General features: G+C 34.1%; 1 protein-coding gene across 3 annotated transcripts in view; it reads right to left on the reverse strand.

Moving 5' to 3' along the window:
• The window catches only part of gcgra (glucagon receptor a), a 169,266-nt gene that overhangs the window by 33,802 nt on the left and 118,442 nt on the right, over positions 1-17,022 (reverse strand). For all 3 annotated transcript variants that reach the window (XM_030141402.1, XM_030141404.1, XM_030141403.1), the window contains exons 2-7: positions 15,971-16,119; positions 14,524-14,620; positions 9,770-9,877; positions 9,571-9,665; positions 5,235-5,329; positions 3,393-3,573 (exon numbers count right to left, since the gene is read on the reverse strand). In XM_030141402.1, coding sequence (XP_029997262.1) covers positions 3,393-3,573; positions 5,235-5,329; positions 9,571-9,665; positions 9,770-9,877; positions 14,524-14,620; positions 15,971-16,024 — 630 coding nt within the window. In that variant the 5' untranslated portion in view covers positions 16,025-16,119. The remainder of the gene's footprint in view (positions 1-3,392; positions 3,574-5,234; positions 5,330-9,570; positions 9,666-9,769; positions 9,878-14,523; positions 14,621-15,970; positions 16,120-17,022) is intronic.

The following is a 17,022-nucleotide window of genomic DNA, read 5'->3' on the forward strand; positions in this document are numbered from 1 at the left end:
GACTATGAGCAAAACTATTACCAGAAAGTCTGGAAGATACTATTAAAGAAGAATGGGAGAAGTTGTCACCCCAATATTTGAGGAACACTTGCGCAAGTTTCAGGAAGCGTGTGAAGGCAGTTATTGAGAAAGAAGGAGGACACATAGAATAAAAACATTTTCTATTATGTACATTTTCTTGTGGCAAATAAATTCTCATGACTTTCAATAAACTAATTGGTCATACACTGTCTTTCAATCCCTGCCTCAAAATATTGTAAATTTTGCTTCCCCACCCTGTATAGTAGTCTTAAAGGGGTTATATTTTGCTAAACCCGATTTATTAGTCTTTGGTTCATGTATTTGTGTATTTGGACCCTAATAGTTCATACAGTTTGAATTTGAACCCTCCAGATGCTGCAAAGCTATCTTTATATTTATTCTGGTAAAAATCAAGTGGATTTCTACCTGTTTCAAATCCTGCTTAATTTGTTACATTTTATAACTAGTTACATCACGACATTTGCACATATAAGGTCAAGACTTCCAACGAACATTTCTCCAGTACGACATAACTGTTTATCAGCAGCAGCGGTTGTACTAAAAACTGAAAATGTGTTTAAACTTAGACCCGATTTCCTAAAATGTTCAGTTGTTGGTTGAACAAGACAGAAAGCACAGCCAACAACCTGGAGGGGGCGGGACCTGAAGTGGCTCATTTGTATTTAAAGGGCCAGCGCTCAAAACGACATTTCTGGTGTCATTACTCAGAAATACACTGTAAAAAAAAAAAAAAAAAAAATCGTAAAAAAAACTAAAACTGTAAAACTAATATTCCGGCAGCTGGGGTGCCGAAAAAATACTGTTAAATAACGGAAAATAACCATCTCATAAAAAATATGGTAATTTTCCATAATTAAAATATAGTTTTTTGTCCTAACTTTACATAAGATTTTGCATTTTTGTGACTGTTTAATAAAGAATATTTACATGTATTAAAACAATCAAATTACCTATAAAAATATATATAAATAATTTTTAATGAGACTAAGTTGTGCAATCCACTGATAAAAACTGTATTTGGACAGTTTATCAGTGCTTATACATGTTATATATTCACAAAAATACATTTATTCAACATTTTTGTTGTGAAACCTCCCATAATTACACAAGATATTTGTCAATTAACAAACAAGTCTTGTTAAACTTACAAAACAAATACTTCTTTTACAGTTAATTGTCAGTAATATTGTCTCGTTTTATTTATTTATTTTTTTTACAGTATTAAACTTTAAATTAACAGTTTAATCTCATAAATAGAAAAGAAATATTTGTGAAATTATGATACATTTGTAAATGTATTTTAACTGTATTTTTCTGTGAAAAAAGAAAAATTTTCTTTTAAAAAATGGAAATTTTATGGTTATTCACAGTTTCAGTTTTTTCATATTATTTTACATCTGACATGTAAAATCACAGTCTATTTTTGTCATTTCACTGATATTTTCCTGATATTTTCCCGTATCTTAAAAATACAGGAAAAATCTGTAAAATAAACAGTGAAATTTCTGTTAAATTACAGATTTTTTTTTTTACAGTGTAGGGTTGAAGATGGACCTGTGGAGTTGAATAAATGAAGAATTCAGACCCAAACATAGCATTTACAATTTATGTAGACCACAGGGAAATGTTTGAAAATGCATAATTCCATTTAAAAAAAAAAAAAAAAAAAAATCACTCCTTTAAAATTTCTTCCAATCAATATTCAATCCAAGTGATTTTTAAGACCTGTCAACATCACACATAAGTCATTTTAAGGCCTTTGAGGACCTTAAATGACCCCTGGAAACACAGTCCACCGTTATCTAGACATCATATAGTTGTGAAGTTATATGAAAAAAACAAAAAACAAAAACAGAGCAGTGGCAGATGGGAGCTCCTGCCTCTGGGATTAATGTTTTGTGCTGACAGACAGACATCAGATAGTAGGAACTTTAACCCCACATTCATCCAGCTGTGACCCCCCCATCACAGCCTGGATGACCCTCCCCCCTCACAGAGCGCTGCTACAGTTATGTTTGTGGCTTCCATTGACCTTTACAACATTAGCATTATTACCATGGAGTGGCGTTTTGCAGCTATTTACACCTTCTACTGTAATATGAGCGGTTAGTCACTGAAACAAATGGGTGTGAATGGTTCCAACACAAGTCTTCAGACCAGTACTGTAACGAGTTAGGAAAAAAAAAATACATTTTACAATTACAAATGCATCAAGATTTGTAATGAAACTGACATTGTCACAACCTTCAAAATAAAGTTATGTCTCCTAAGAGAGGCTCCCACATTATACGATTTTCAGTGTTTTTTAGATTTGACTTGAATATTTTCATTCAATATTTATATAAATTAAAATCACAAATATTGCTGCAAATCCTATAAAATCTGACAGTTCTTTACAGATAAATTAATAGGATTAGACTAGATTAGATTAAATTAGATTAGATTATATTAAACTAGATTAGATTCGACTAGATTCGACTATATTAGATTAGATTAGACTAGATTAGATTAGATTAGATTAGATTAGGTTAAATTAGATTAGATTCAACTAGATTTGACTATATTAGATTAGATTAGACTAGATTAGATTAGGTTAAATTAGATTACATTAAACTAGATTAGATTCGACTAGATTCGACTATTTTAGATTAAATTAGACTGGATTAGATTAGATTAGATTAGATTCAATTAGATTACATTAGATTAAACTAGATTAGATTAAATTAGATTAGACTACACTAGACACGATTAGATTTGATTAGATTACGTCAGATTAGACTAGATTAGATTCGACTGGAATAGATTAGATTAGATTATATTAGATTAGATAAAATAAAGATAGACTAGACATGATTAGATTTGATTAGATTAGGTCAGATTAGACTAGATTAGATTAGATTAGATTAGACTGGACACGATTAGATTAGATTCAACTAGATTCGACTATATTAGATTAGATTAGCCTAGATTAGATTACATTCGACTAGATTAGATTAGACTAGAATAGATTAGATTGGATTAGATTAGACTGGACACGATTAGATTAGACTAGATTAGATTAGATTAGAGTAGATTCAACTAGATTCAACAATATTAGATTAGATTCTACTAGATTCAATTAGATTAGATTAGATTACATTTGACTAGATTAGATTAGATTAGAAAAATTTAGATTTGATTATATTAGGTCAGATTAAACTAGATTAGATTAGATTATACACGATTAGATTTGATCTATCTATCTGTCTGTCTGTCTGTCTGTCTGTCTATTATAGATGTGATATTCTGTACATTGTTTCTTTAGGACATGTGCTTTTATCAGATCGGTGCCTCTTCACACCACCACTGACCTCGTTGTTGACCAGCATCTCCATTGGAGGCATGGAGGCTCGGGGGAATCCCTGGTCCTGGTCTCTGCTCAGGTCCTGCAAGGCGTCCACCAGAGCGTCTTTGATGAGAATTGACAGCGCTCGCAAGATGAAGGATGCAAACAGATTCATGTGGATGTTGTTCCTCATGCAGTGGAGTTTTCTGACCAACAGAAGGTGACAGTCACTTTAGAGCAGATGAGGCTTTTTTGTAATTCAACTAAAGTTTTTCCTGCCATGTATTGTGAGTAACAGTTTGTTTGTTTGTTTTTTTTAAATTAGATTTACTCCAGCTGTCGTCGTTCAAGTGGAACATGGTGCATTCAGTGCACACTCAAATGAACACCAACACTTCACAACATTTAATTCCAACTAACATTGAAATGCTTTTTAATAGACATGGTTTTTATGACCATTTAAAACACTTAGACAGTGTTATTTGGATTTATATTCAACATTTAGACTTGAAATGAATATTTAACCCATAAAGACCCAAACAGCTACCCCTGACCAAAACCATCTACTGATCTAAACTGTTCAATACCTGCTGATCCACTAATCCTATATAATTGGTGTAAAATGCAGTTTGTCGTCTTTTCATGGTCATCAGATATGACCCATTTGGACGTTAGAGGTTCCGTAGTTACCATGGAAATGCCGTCATCTTCTACAACATTGATTTACCAGTAAAACCCATGGAGTTGGATCAATGACAGTGGATGGAGACATGGAGACACTTAGTTCATGTTCAGTTAGTGATATATTTTGCTGAAAAAGTCGCTTTTTCGTCAGTTTTCAAATTTTTTCATATAATAGCCCTCAACTTTAATCTGAGATTTTACGAACATCTACATGATAGATAGATAGATAGATAGATAGATAGATAGATAGATAGATAGATAGATAGATAGATAGATAGATAGATAGATAGATAGATAGATAGATAGATAGATCTAATCTAACCCAGTCTAATCAAATCAAATCTAGTCTAATCATGTCTAATCATATCTAATTTAATGTAGTCTAATCTAATCAAATCTAATCGTGTCTAGTCTAGTCTAACCTAATCTAATCTAGTCTAATCTAATCTAATCTAGTCTAGTCTAATATAATCTAGTCTAATATACCAGGTCAAAGGTCATTACTGAAGTGTATAAATACAAATAAAAAGAGGAATGTGTCTGAAAGCAAAATTAGTCCAACTTCATAGGCCATAATGTATTTTTTGCAATTATCTTACATTACTTTTATTATTTCTTTTTAACAATAATTAGCCATTTTAACTCTTAAAGTCCTACCATTATTTTTGTGGTAACAAAATCAAATTTATTTTTCTCTACATTTAACCTTTCTAGAGTGATTTAGCACCATTTATTATAATATTATCCTGTCCATTTAGCATTTTTCAATCAAAATCTGGTATTTTCCACTGTTTACTTTAATGATGATGCAAATGCTAATAAAATTTCAGAGTAAAGCCAAGAAAAAACTAGAGAAAAGTGTTTTGTTTTTTTTTTTTGTTTGTTTTTAATTAGAATCAACTGATTGCAAAACCAGCATCTACAATCATTGCCATTTGCTAAATTACATGGATTTTGTTGGTGAATCAATAATAGAGAAAATCACTGTATTTACATGTTCTGATCATCCAAATGGTTCATAGCTGATGCTGCTGAAACACTGAGAACCTGCATTTTACCTTATTTACATGTATCGATAGGATTAGTGGCACAAAAGTAATTAAACTTTTTTTTTTCGTCGCCAGCAGCTGTTTACGTCTCTGAGGGTTAAATGAATACACATGATGTTTCTGTGAATAATTACCTGAAGAATATGAGGATGCCCAGGGCCAAAATCAAAGCCACAAACGATAAGGAATAGCCGACTGTGTACATGATGCGGATGTAGCCATAGTAGTGCTGGAAATGTAAAACACAGCATTTAAAGAACAGATAAATGTGTAATGGGTGCTTCTATGAAACTGGGTTCATTTTGCTTTTTAGACCCAATAATAAAAGAGAAATTTAGACCTATTTCCCCCCAGGATAAATGCAAAAAACATTATACTCTTGCTCTCAACCATCCCATAATTAATGAATTTTTAATAAAATATTGGGGCCAAAAACAGGACATAAATTGGGACATAAAAAACTACCGAGGTGTCAGTGCATTTTATCTGAAAACATGGCTGTAAATGGTCTTATATAGACTATAAATAAAGACACTGTGTTAAATTTAATGATCCTAGTGGTTTTTCTAATCCAGACATGCCGGTTTTTCATGAATCTCAGTCTCATTCCAGGTTTTGTGTGTAACCCATCGTGTCCACTTGCGTTACATACAGAACCTGCCCATTTAAACACAAATAAATCATGAGGGATTTTGCAACAGCGGCGATTTTTGTGAAACACACACTTATGCCTTGTATAATTAGTTCGATCCCCAAAATGTACCTGTGAGAGAATAAAAAGATATTACAAAAAATAGTAGTGCATAATTTTTGTGTCCTTCACTACAAAAATCCAAATCCTACCAAGTGTATTTTTCTCATTTCTTGTCAAAATATCTCATCGCACTTAAAATAAGACATAATCACCTATAGAGTAACTTTTCAGTGAGATATAAGAATTTAATTTCAGACAATAGATCTAAAAAATTTTATTCAAAGAAATCTTACCAAGATAATTTTCACTTGTTCCATTGGCAGATTTTTTTTAAATTTTTTTTTGCTTCAATTAAGAAACAAAATCTTGAATTAAGCAAAAAAAAAAAAAAAATCTTGAATTTAGCAAAGAAAAATCTTGAATTAAAAAAAAAATCTTGAATTAAGCAAAAAAATTTTGAACAAGAGCAGCACTTGGAGAGCGCAGACCTCCACCAAGATAGATCTGCCCCCCCCCCCAATCACCACCAATATTTAATAATTTCTTCCTTGTGCCAGTTTCAACATTTCCTGAAAATTTCATGAAAATCCATCCATAACTTTTTGAGTTATCTTGCTAACAATCAAACAAACACGCACACAAAGCAAAGTGAGCACAATAATTAAGCAAAAAAAATCTTGAATCAAGCAAAAAAAAAAAAAAATCTTCAATGAAACAAAAAAAATATCTAGAATTAAGCAAAAAAATCTGCCAATGGAAGAGCAATTTTTTTTTTTGCTTAATTCAAGATTTTTTTTTTTTGCTTAATTCAAGATTTTTTTGCTGAATTCAATTTTTTTTCTTAATTCAAGATTTTTTCGCTTAATTCAATATTTTTTTTTTTTTTTTTTTTTTTTTTGCTTAACTCAAGATCTTTTCAGTTAATTCAAACAAAAAAATCTTCCAATGAAGCACCTGAAAATCATCTTAGTAAGATTTCTTGAAATAAGATTTTCCAGATCTATTGTCAAAAAATCAGTTCTTATTTCTCACCGAAAAGTTCCTCTTTAGGTGATTTTGTCTTATTTTAAGTGTGATGAGATATTTGGACTACAAATGAGAAAAATACACTTGGTAAGATTTAGATTTTTTCCAGTGTTTTCACCATGTTACATGGGGATTTTTGTATAAAAAGTCATATAAGAAAGTATAAAAATGTGTTTTATCTGAAAAATAGTTCCTTAAAGTGCTTCCAAACTTGCTTCATAACATTAGTCCACATCTGGTTTGAATTTTTAGCCCCTCTGTCCAGTTTCATAGATGCACCCATGTATAAACACAGGGGTTAAAACAGACTCAGATTTATGGACTCCTCAGTAGATTTGACAAATCATATTTGACATCTGAGTGCAAATTGCGTGATTTCTTCCTGTAAATAAATATTTTTAGAATCCAACTGTTTTCAAGCACTTTAGACAAAGCTGCCAAATATTTGCCGGCAGACAGCAGCGAGGCACCGGAGCTCATTCAGACCCATTAACACCGAACCCTGGACCATAGAAGCAGCTCAGCGTAGGAGTGAGAGCTGAGTCACACCACATTTTTATCGCAGTGCTTTTGCAAGATCAAATCTACTCTGGCTCGCATTCGGTAAACATTTAGACTCTGCTGGCAGCGTTGTCCGAGTGTAATGAAAAACTTTGCTTGTGTGATCGATTTTTGGTTTTAGAAAGTGTGAACACAGAATAAGAGCGGCTGTAAGGGAGCATGAATGGTTTTCCATTTTACATCTATTTTTTTTTCACTGTTAACCTTTTACCCAACTCAAACTCAACTCATTTTCTTTCAGGCGTCACATTCAGCCCAATTTCACCAGTAAAATAATAGTATAATAACCTATAAATAATGACAACTCCACATTTTTTTCTTTAAGTGCAAAATACCCCAACATTAAACCATAAAAAATACAATATTTACAGTTACAAAAAATCCAAACAAAAAAGTGGATGTGAATAACCTAAAAAAAAAGACAACATTTCTTAAGAAAAATATGTGCAATTTTAACAATATTAAGCCTCAACCTATCTTTTGTACATGTGTATTACAGATCTGCGGTGGCCCAGGGGTGCAACAGCTGAAAAAATTATCCACTATAAGAAAAAAAAAGAGATTGCAATTTATTTAAAAGAAGTATCTGAAAAATAATAAAATAAAATATCTCCTAAAAAAAACTTGTAATAAAAAAAATGTATAAAGAACTAAAATAAACTTGTATAATTAAACATAAATCAATCAATCAATCAATCAATAAATCCCTTCAACTAAAATAGAAAGAAAGTGTCTCAAAATAAAAAATGGGAAAAAAAAAAAAAAAAGGAATTCAATGTTAGATTTTAAAATACGTTGTCCCCAAATAAATATCATACAAATAAAAAAGACAATTGCTCATTTGAAAAATACATTTATTAAAAAAAAAAAGAGTGTTGGGAAATATAAAACTTAATATGCCTAAAAAAGAAAACCCCTTCACTTATTAAATAAGGTTCATCAAATAAATAAATAAAAATAAATAAAAACAAAAAACAAAATGAAAAAATAAATAAATAAAAAATAAAAAAATGTAAAGAATTTAAAGAAAGAAAGAAAGAAAGAAAGAAAGAAAGAGAAAACATCATCTACCTTTTCAATTAAGAGGGGGGCGCTGTTTACCCAAAAGGTCTTTTTGAAATGCTTTAAAATTAAGGCCACCACAAAAACAATAAAAGCATGGGCTGAAAATTTTTAAGGCCTTCAGCTAATGTGGCTAATGCTAAGGAAGCAACCAACGGGAAGTGGAGGTCAGTGCGCTATAAATAGTTATTTTAAAAATATATACATTAATATAGTTTGCAAAGTGGTTAAACGATTAGAACGATAGACAGAACGATAGAACGATAGAACAATAGATAGAACGATAGAATGATAAAACAATAGATAGAACGATAGAACGATAGAACGATAGAACGATAGATAGATAGATAGATAGATAGATAGATAGATAGATAGATAGATAGATAGACAGATAGACAGATAGATAGATAGATAGATAGATAGATAGATAGATAGATAGATAGATAGATAGATAGAACGATAGATAGATAGATAGACAGATAGATAGATAGATAGATAGATAGATAGATAGATAGATAGATAGATAGATAGATAGAATGATAGAACGATAGATAGAACGATAGAACGATAGATAGAACGATAGATAGATAGATAGATAGATAGAACGATAGATAGAACGATAGATAGAACGATAGATAGATAGATAGATAGATAGATAGATAGATAGATAGATAGAACGATAGAACGATAGATAGATAGAACGATAGATAGATAGAACGATAGATAGAACGATAGATAGAACGATAGAACGATAGAACGATAGAACGATAGAACGATAGATAGATAGATAGATAGATAGATAGATAGATAGATAGATAGATAGATAGATAGATAGATAGATACTTTTTCATCCCATTGGGAAATTTGCAAATATTTATAAATAAGGTTGCTGTGTCTGTACAGATCAGATCTACAAAATCACAAACATGTAGTAAAAGGCAGAATTTTGTTCAAATTGCACTTAAATTGCTTCAGGGGCTACAGGGTTAACCAGGAACTGACTAAAGGCTGATTGTATATTCTTTAAATGCAGACAAAACAGTCCATTTTTTTTCTTTTTTTTCTGCCATGTTGCATCTTCATACCAGCTTCCTTCCACTGGGAAACAAGAGGATGTGATATCTTACCGGTCTGAGATCATTAGAGTCACACTCGCTGGTATTCTTGGTGACAACCCACTGGCCGTTTGCGTCACATTCCTGATAAATCATGCCGTGCTGAACTATAACACACAGACACACTCAGAGTCAGTCTGTGATTTACTGGAAAAGACCAGTCATCAGCGAGAGAGGCTAAATTAGCCTGTGCATCCTCATCTACACTTACCTTCATTGTACCACGGCAGATACCACGGACATGACACGCTGATGGTGGTGTTGGGAAGACCATCAGGCCAACATGCATAACCGTCAAAAGTCCTGTTGCACACCAGACCTGGACACAGAAAACATGTTAGAGCTCCAATTTTCACATTTCCTCAGCGCTATTATGGCATCAGGATGTCATGCTCTTTCATCTTGACTTCAGAGCGGAGTCGGCCGTCGATGACCTTCAGCTTCCTCCACACCTTTCATCATCTGTACACAGTGTTAGTGTGCGTGCAGGTGTACACAGTAAAATCGCCAGTGTTTATATAACACTTAAAGAGTTAATTTTAACACTACCTCAGTGAACATATGGTCCCTATCTACAATGTGTAAAATTTACACTAAACATAGAGTTACATTTCCAGAGTCAATTTTACTCTAGTAAGAGTTAATATTTTACACTACACTACACTAATTAGTAGGCCTGTAACGGTACACAAAATTTTCAGTTCGGTACGTTTTCGGTTTTCAAAGCCACGGTTTGTTTGTTTTTTTTCCGTTCGGTACGGGAAGAAAGAAAACCCCTCAAAATGTCTATTAATGCATTTATGAATTTTTTAACATTTTTCCCCCAATTTTTGGAGACAATAGAATATAGTAAAACAGGAATAATATAATTCTGCTGCTACAAATCAAATAGAAAATAAAATAAATTATTAATATTACTAAATGCATTTTAAACATTAGTATTGCACTTTTCCCTGAAAGGTAGTTTCGAACAAACAAGAAAAATCTAATCACAGTTCTGTCAGTTCACATTCTGCAGAAAAATAACAAATACATAATAAATAATACAAATAAATAAATAAATAAATAATACATGATAAAAATTCCATATGAAGTGCAACATTAAGAAGAGGGTAAACTGGTATTCTGTTTAAACAAACTGAAGAGAAACTTTGACAAGACAATGAACCAAATTATTTATTTTAGGACAGAGAATAAACTGTTTAGGACACTGTGTGTATTTGTGTATGCCTGTGTGCACAGGGTATTTTTTTTTTTTTTTGTCGGAGCTGGGGGGTAGGGGGGGCGCGCAGTTATATACCTGGGGGTGCGGTCCATAACTAACGTAACGAACGCTGTTGTGAAACGAAAGTGAAACTTTACATACTTTCAACGTTCTATTTATTCCTCTATTATACAGCGTGCGTGATAGACAGACAGACAGACAGACAGAGCTAGTGTACGTGTTTTAGAACTACCGTAGTTCCTCGGGGCCAAACAACGTCCGTCTTATCACCGTCTCTTTCCTCGTTGTTGTCTTTCACCTGAACCTGAACTGATCCAAACTGGACTGGACTGATGGTGGAGGGTCTTCAGTCTCTTCCTTCCAGGTTCACATCATATTTGTTGTTTTTTTTAACCTTATATCAGCTGCTATTTCATATTTCGGGTCAATGTGTGCATCCTTCCATATGTCCGTTTGAAACTTGCACAGATTTAAAGTTCCGCATCGAACGACGTCTTTCGTTCCTTTTTCTTTTTCTCATCATACTGTGCCGTTTCGGTACAGCTGTGTACCGAACCCAACAGGTGTGTACCGAAACAGTTCGGTTCGGTACGTGTACCCTTACAGGCCTAGTAATTAGTGTCAATCAAGTTTTACACTATGTGAGAAGTAACACCCATAGTTTTATTCACATTCAACACTGAAGAGTTAAGTGTTAAGAAATAACTTTTCCAGTGTTAAACCTACTTAACACTACATGTTGATAAATAAATTACTCCAAAGAGTGTTGATTTTTAACTGCCTCCTAACAGTGTTACACATGATGTACTATAGTCCCAGTGTCTGCAGGGGCAAAAAAAAGATACACTTATTTCTGTACCCGATTTATTCTAAGTAAAAATTAAATATTGCAATTAAAAGTAAACATAAAATGACATGTAAAATAAAAGCCGCCGACCCGTTATCACGTTATCCATTTGAAATTCAGTGTTTGAAAACACGAACCCAACATTGACAACGACGACATAACTAAATTCTTGCACAGATTCTGCTTGGATGAAATAACAAAAGCAATAGTTTATTTAGAAAAACTTACAAACACAGTTTTTCGATGTGAGGAAGATGGTGATGCCTGAGTCCAACTTCTCACTCAGTTTGAGCACAGAGGTTGGTGGGTGGGGCTTTCCAGAGTCATTATTTTTGAACACTGAAAGGTATCTTGCTCTTATTGGTGTTGAATTAACTTTGAGAGAGTCAATTTACTTGAACACTGAATATATGACACTGACAGTGTAAAACCTCTGTTAACTCCAATTATTTTCACAGACACTGGAAGTTATCTAGTTAAATTTTACTCTGTCCATTGTTGGAATAACTCCAAAAGAATTAAAATACTTTGACACTGCATTTTTTACACTGGCAAATTTACTGTGTAGTTAGTGGTGTGTCCAAACTCCTCTGCAGTGGCTTATGGGATTCCATCTATAGTATGTGAGTGCTGTGGAGTAGTGCGGTTCTGTGCAGAGTGTGTCTGGATAATCTGTGCCTCCATAAAACATATGATAACAGACTGTAATGTAACTGAAGAGCTGTGTTTAACATAACACTAAACACATTCCTGTTCTTTACACATGAGCATGGGGTTAACCTTCTGTCAGAGTGAGGACAGAGGGAATGAAGTGACAACACGAGGAGTTTTTATACCATGGATCAGACTGATCTCATGAAATAATGTTGTATGTCACACCAGTTCTTATGGCATTTGGCGTGTTATACGAACGCATTTTCATCCTTTCACATGTTAGTCAACGCCATTTGATCACGTGTCAATGTACGCCAAGATCTCTGGTTTACATATCCTTAACCCCTAACCCTAACCCAAAACTTAATCCTAACCCTTAACCAAACCCTAACCCTAAACCTAATCCTAACCCTAAACCTAACCCTAATCCTAACCCTAACCCTAAATGGAAATCGTAACCCTAAACTTAATCCTAACCCTAAACTTAATCCTAACCCTTAACCAAACCCTAGCCCTAACCTGATTCTGTTGGGTTTCTGTAGAATTGACTTAGAGTCTGGTTTTGACCAACTCTATATATAAAATGTCAAGAGATAACTTTCTTGTGATCTGGCGCTATATAAATAAAATTTGATTGATTGAGTGATTTAATTGGTTTTCCCCTGTAAGTCGCTTTGGAAAAAAGCGTCTGCCAAATGCGTAAACATAACCCTAACCCTAAACTTAATCCTAAACCTAACCCTAACCCCTACCTACTAATCGCGTGGTATTTGATCAGTGGCGGCTGCTCGTCTTTCAGACAGGGGAAGCTCATTGTCGGCTTACATGAAAAAATGTCAAGTTATTTAAACATAAATTCGTCCCTCCGTTCCTTTTTAAGAAAATAGTCACTGACCTTATCATACCAACTAAACAAGAAAACGTTGAAATTATGTAAAATTGAAACAAGGAAGTACAATGAGTGTGTTTTATTTACAGTGTAAGAAATGAACAAGTAATTTCGTAGTGGTTTCTCTCTCGATTTCACAGCAGAATGTGCGGCGGTATTAAACTGAACTGTGTCAGTGAAGGAGTAGATCTCAAACTAGCTGTCAATCAAATGGGATTCAGCCTTTTGACTGATCCTCCAATCAACATTTGAAATCCTAGCATCCAGCCCGGCCGAGCTCCGCCCACAGCTCCATTCAACCCCAGAGACGCCGAGCGTCCGGGGGTGGGACAACATGGTGGCATTTATCCAATTACTGTCCAGTTTTGAGGCAATGAAAAAAACTGTTCCACTCAGTCCCATTGAAGTGCATGGACGCTGAGCGTCTACGGACAAATGCACTGAGCAGAGATTGAATGAGAAAACAGCGCAACGGGAATGTATGAGAAGTGAACAACATCAAGTCTGTTGATTTGTGATAAAGCTGATTCTGAACGAACTCGTCTGTGAGATGAACGTGTTCTGACACATTTGTAGTCAATGAAATGTCAACACAACCGAACAGATTTAACCATTTCATTTTCATAATTTTAGGGGAAGCCGGGCTTCCCTTGCAGTCTATGAGAAATCACCTCTGTATTTGATGTGGTGTGAACATAAACATGGAAAGCTTATAATATGTACAGATAACACACCAATTAAAAGTGACGTTTGTAAAAAAAAAAAAAAAGGCATTTAGATGACAAATAGATAATTATTGCAACATAAAATCCATTTGTTATTAATAGTGAAGCCTACATTACTATGAAAAACCTGATTTCAAAGTGTCCTGATACTTCACGAGTGTCTATTTAGATCTTGCTGCTATTTACACCTAAATATGTGCACAAAATCCAATCATATTTAATGTTAAATACAATCTAAAGTAAGTGTCTATTCACTCACTGGCACTACAGGGGAGTGGAGCTGTGGCAGGAAACCACTGATTCCTATAAGCAGAGTTTTCCATTTCATTGATTTAAGCATCAGAACTCCAGGGTTGGATTAGAGTTCAAATATTATGGTTTGGGATAAACAGGACCTTCTGCAGCATTAATACGTTTCACTCAGGTGTAAATATCATCCAGTATTAGGCCTATAAATACCAGGGTATGGAGAACACGGTTGGATGTTCCACCTCGTGTAAATAACATCTGTCTAAATTTAACCTGGACTTCCCTGTTTGACTGAATAATAAAATCAGTCATTTGTTCCCATTTGTATTATCTTGGACACAGGTTGACCAATAAAGCTGCAGTGTGTGACGCTCACCGGTGCTGGGCGGATCGCGGCTGTTGTTGCGGTCACACTCCTCTGTGTAGAGTTTCCAGCTCTCCTGCAGCTTATCCAGGGTAACAGCAGGACACACCTGAGGAACCAGCAGAGCACATCCCAATGAGGAGGATCCAAACAGCTGCACTTATCCTGACAGCTGCATTATCTGTGAATTCATTACTGTACTGTAAGTAGATGAACCCAAAAAAAAAACACTCAAACCATGAAGACAAAATGGGTGCATTAACTGAATCGGTGTTCATTTGTTTCACTCCACTTCATATACACGGTAGCTGCATGTGTGTGGGCCTGTGGACAGGCTGATTTATTGTCCCTGTGAACATTCATGTCATTAGCAGACGTTTGTTTAAGTTTCCACACCAAGAATATCTGGTTTGGCTCAAAGAAAATGAAACCCCCCGATCTGGAAGGACAGATTGAGGTTATGCACGTACATGTGTATGTAAACGAATGTGCATGTACGTGTACGTGTGTGTGTGTGTGTGTGTGTGTGTGTGTGTGTGTGTGTGCGGGTGTGTGTGTGTGTGTGTGTGTGTGTATGTATATGTATATGTATGTGTACGTGTATATGTGTGTATGTATAAGTATGTGTATGTAAATGTATGAATATGTGTATGTATGCATGTACAAGTATGTGTGTGTATGTGCATATACATGTATGTCTATGTATGGTTATGTACATGTATGTATGTGTATGTTTGTGTATATATATGTACATGTATGTGTATATACATGTATGTATGTGTGTATATCTATGTGTATGTATGTGTATATATGTGTCTGTACATGTACGTGTATGTGTACGTATACGTATGTATATGTATATGTACGTGTATATGTAAGTGTATGTGTATATACACGTATGTGTATGTACATGTACGTGTATGTTTGTGTATATATACATATATGTACATGTATGTATATGTGTGTATGTGTATATCTATGTGTATGTGTATATGTACATGTATGTGTATCTACGTGTATGTGTATATATGTTTATGTATGTGTATATATGTATGTGTATATATGTATATATGTATGTATATGTATGTACATGTATATGTGTGTATATATGTTTATGTATGTGCATATGTGTATGTATGTGTATATACATGTGTGTGTATATGTGTATGTGTGTGTATATCTGTTTTTGTATGTGCATATGTGTATGTATGTATGTATGTATGTATGTATGTATGTATGTATGTATGTATGTGTGTATATATGATTATGTATGTGCATATGTGTATGTATGAGTATATATGTGTATGCATATGTATGTATGTATGTATGTATGTATGTATGTATGTATGTATGTATGCATGTATGAATGTCTATATATGTGTATATATGTATGTATGTATGTGTATATATGTATGTGTATGTGTGTGTACATGTATGTGTGCATGGTCTTGTCACCCACCTGGACGCTGCAGGAGAGGATGAACACTGCCCAAAGGATGAACGGCTGTGACATTCCTTATTCCTGCTGTTGGTGCTGGGAGGGGATACGGCAGAATGAAGAGGGCTTTTCACCTCATAAGGGGCTCTTATCTACACTGGCCACACTGCCTGGGTGACACACAGACACACAATCCATCAAAGCTCGTTGTAAAGGCACTAGTTGCAGCTCCTGTTAAAGCTGGATCTGTGAACTCTGACATCCAACACCGGAACAGAGGAAGGGGTCATGTGTACTGTATCACACATATGTGAAGGCATGCAGAAAAAATAACAATGAGTTGAACTGTCAGCAACATCTGCTAACAAGTGACGTCCAATAAACCACAGAACCACAAAAAATTAGATAAAAAAAGACAAAGAAATTCAAATGTGTAAGTGATGTTAGAATATGAGCATGTAAAAACAAAACCAAAATATCAGGCAGAGAAATGTGTTTTGTTAGTGTTAGCTAACATTTCCTGGGGCGCAGTGGAGAAAAAAAGGATTATTATATGTAGAAGAAATAAAAATGTATGAGCTTTAAAGGTTGCACTGAAGAAATGTTACTCTGATTGTGTCCAATGTGGAATAGAAAAGGCAAATATGGCAAATATACATCCAAACGTGTCAAATTCGATGACGATGAAGAGCTGACAATGTGCATTTTGCTTGAATTATTTCACTGATATGATTTATTTTAACCCTGTAAAGCCTGAACCATTTGCATCATTCACGGGAAATTCCAGTTCTTTGAAACTGGAGCCTTTATTGGTCCTTCTGAACAACCCCATTTTTTTTTTTTCAAATATCCATTTTCAAGTATGAGTTTCAATTTTGTATCATATTTGATAAATCAGGTCTCAATGCTGTAATATTATTATTTTTGAACAAACAAAAACATATTATAACATAAACATGTCTAACAAATTGGTAATTCCTTTTCTAAATTGCCGAAGTTCTGCCTCCTTCCTCATTAATGACAGTCTTGTAGTGTCACTGGAAAGGCCTCTGGTGAACATCCAAATGTGTCAA

Source organism: Sphaeramia orbicularis, chromosome 8, assembly GCF_902148855.1.
Source record: "Sphaeramia orbicularis chromosome 8, fSphaOr1.1, whole genome shotgun sequence".
Lineage (NCBI taxonomy): Eukaryota > Metazoa > Chordata > Actinopteri > Kurtiformes > Apogonidae > Sphaeramia > Sphaeramia orbicularis.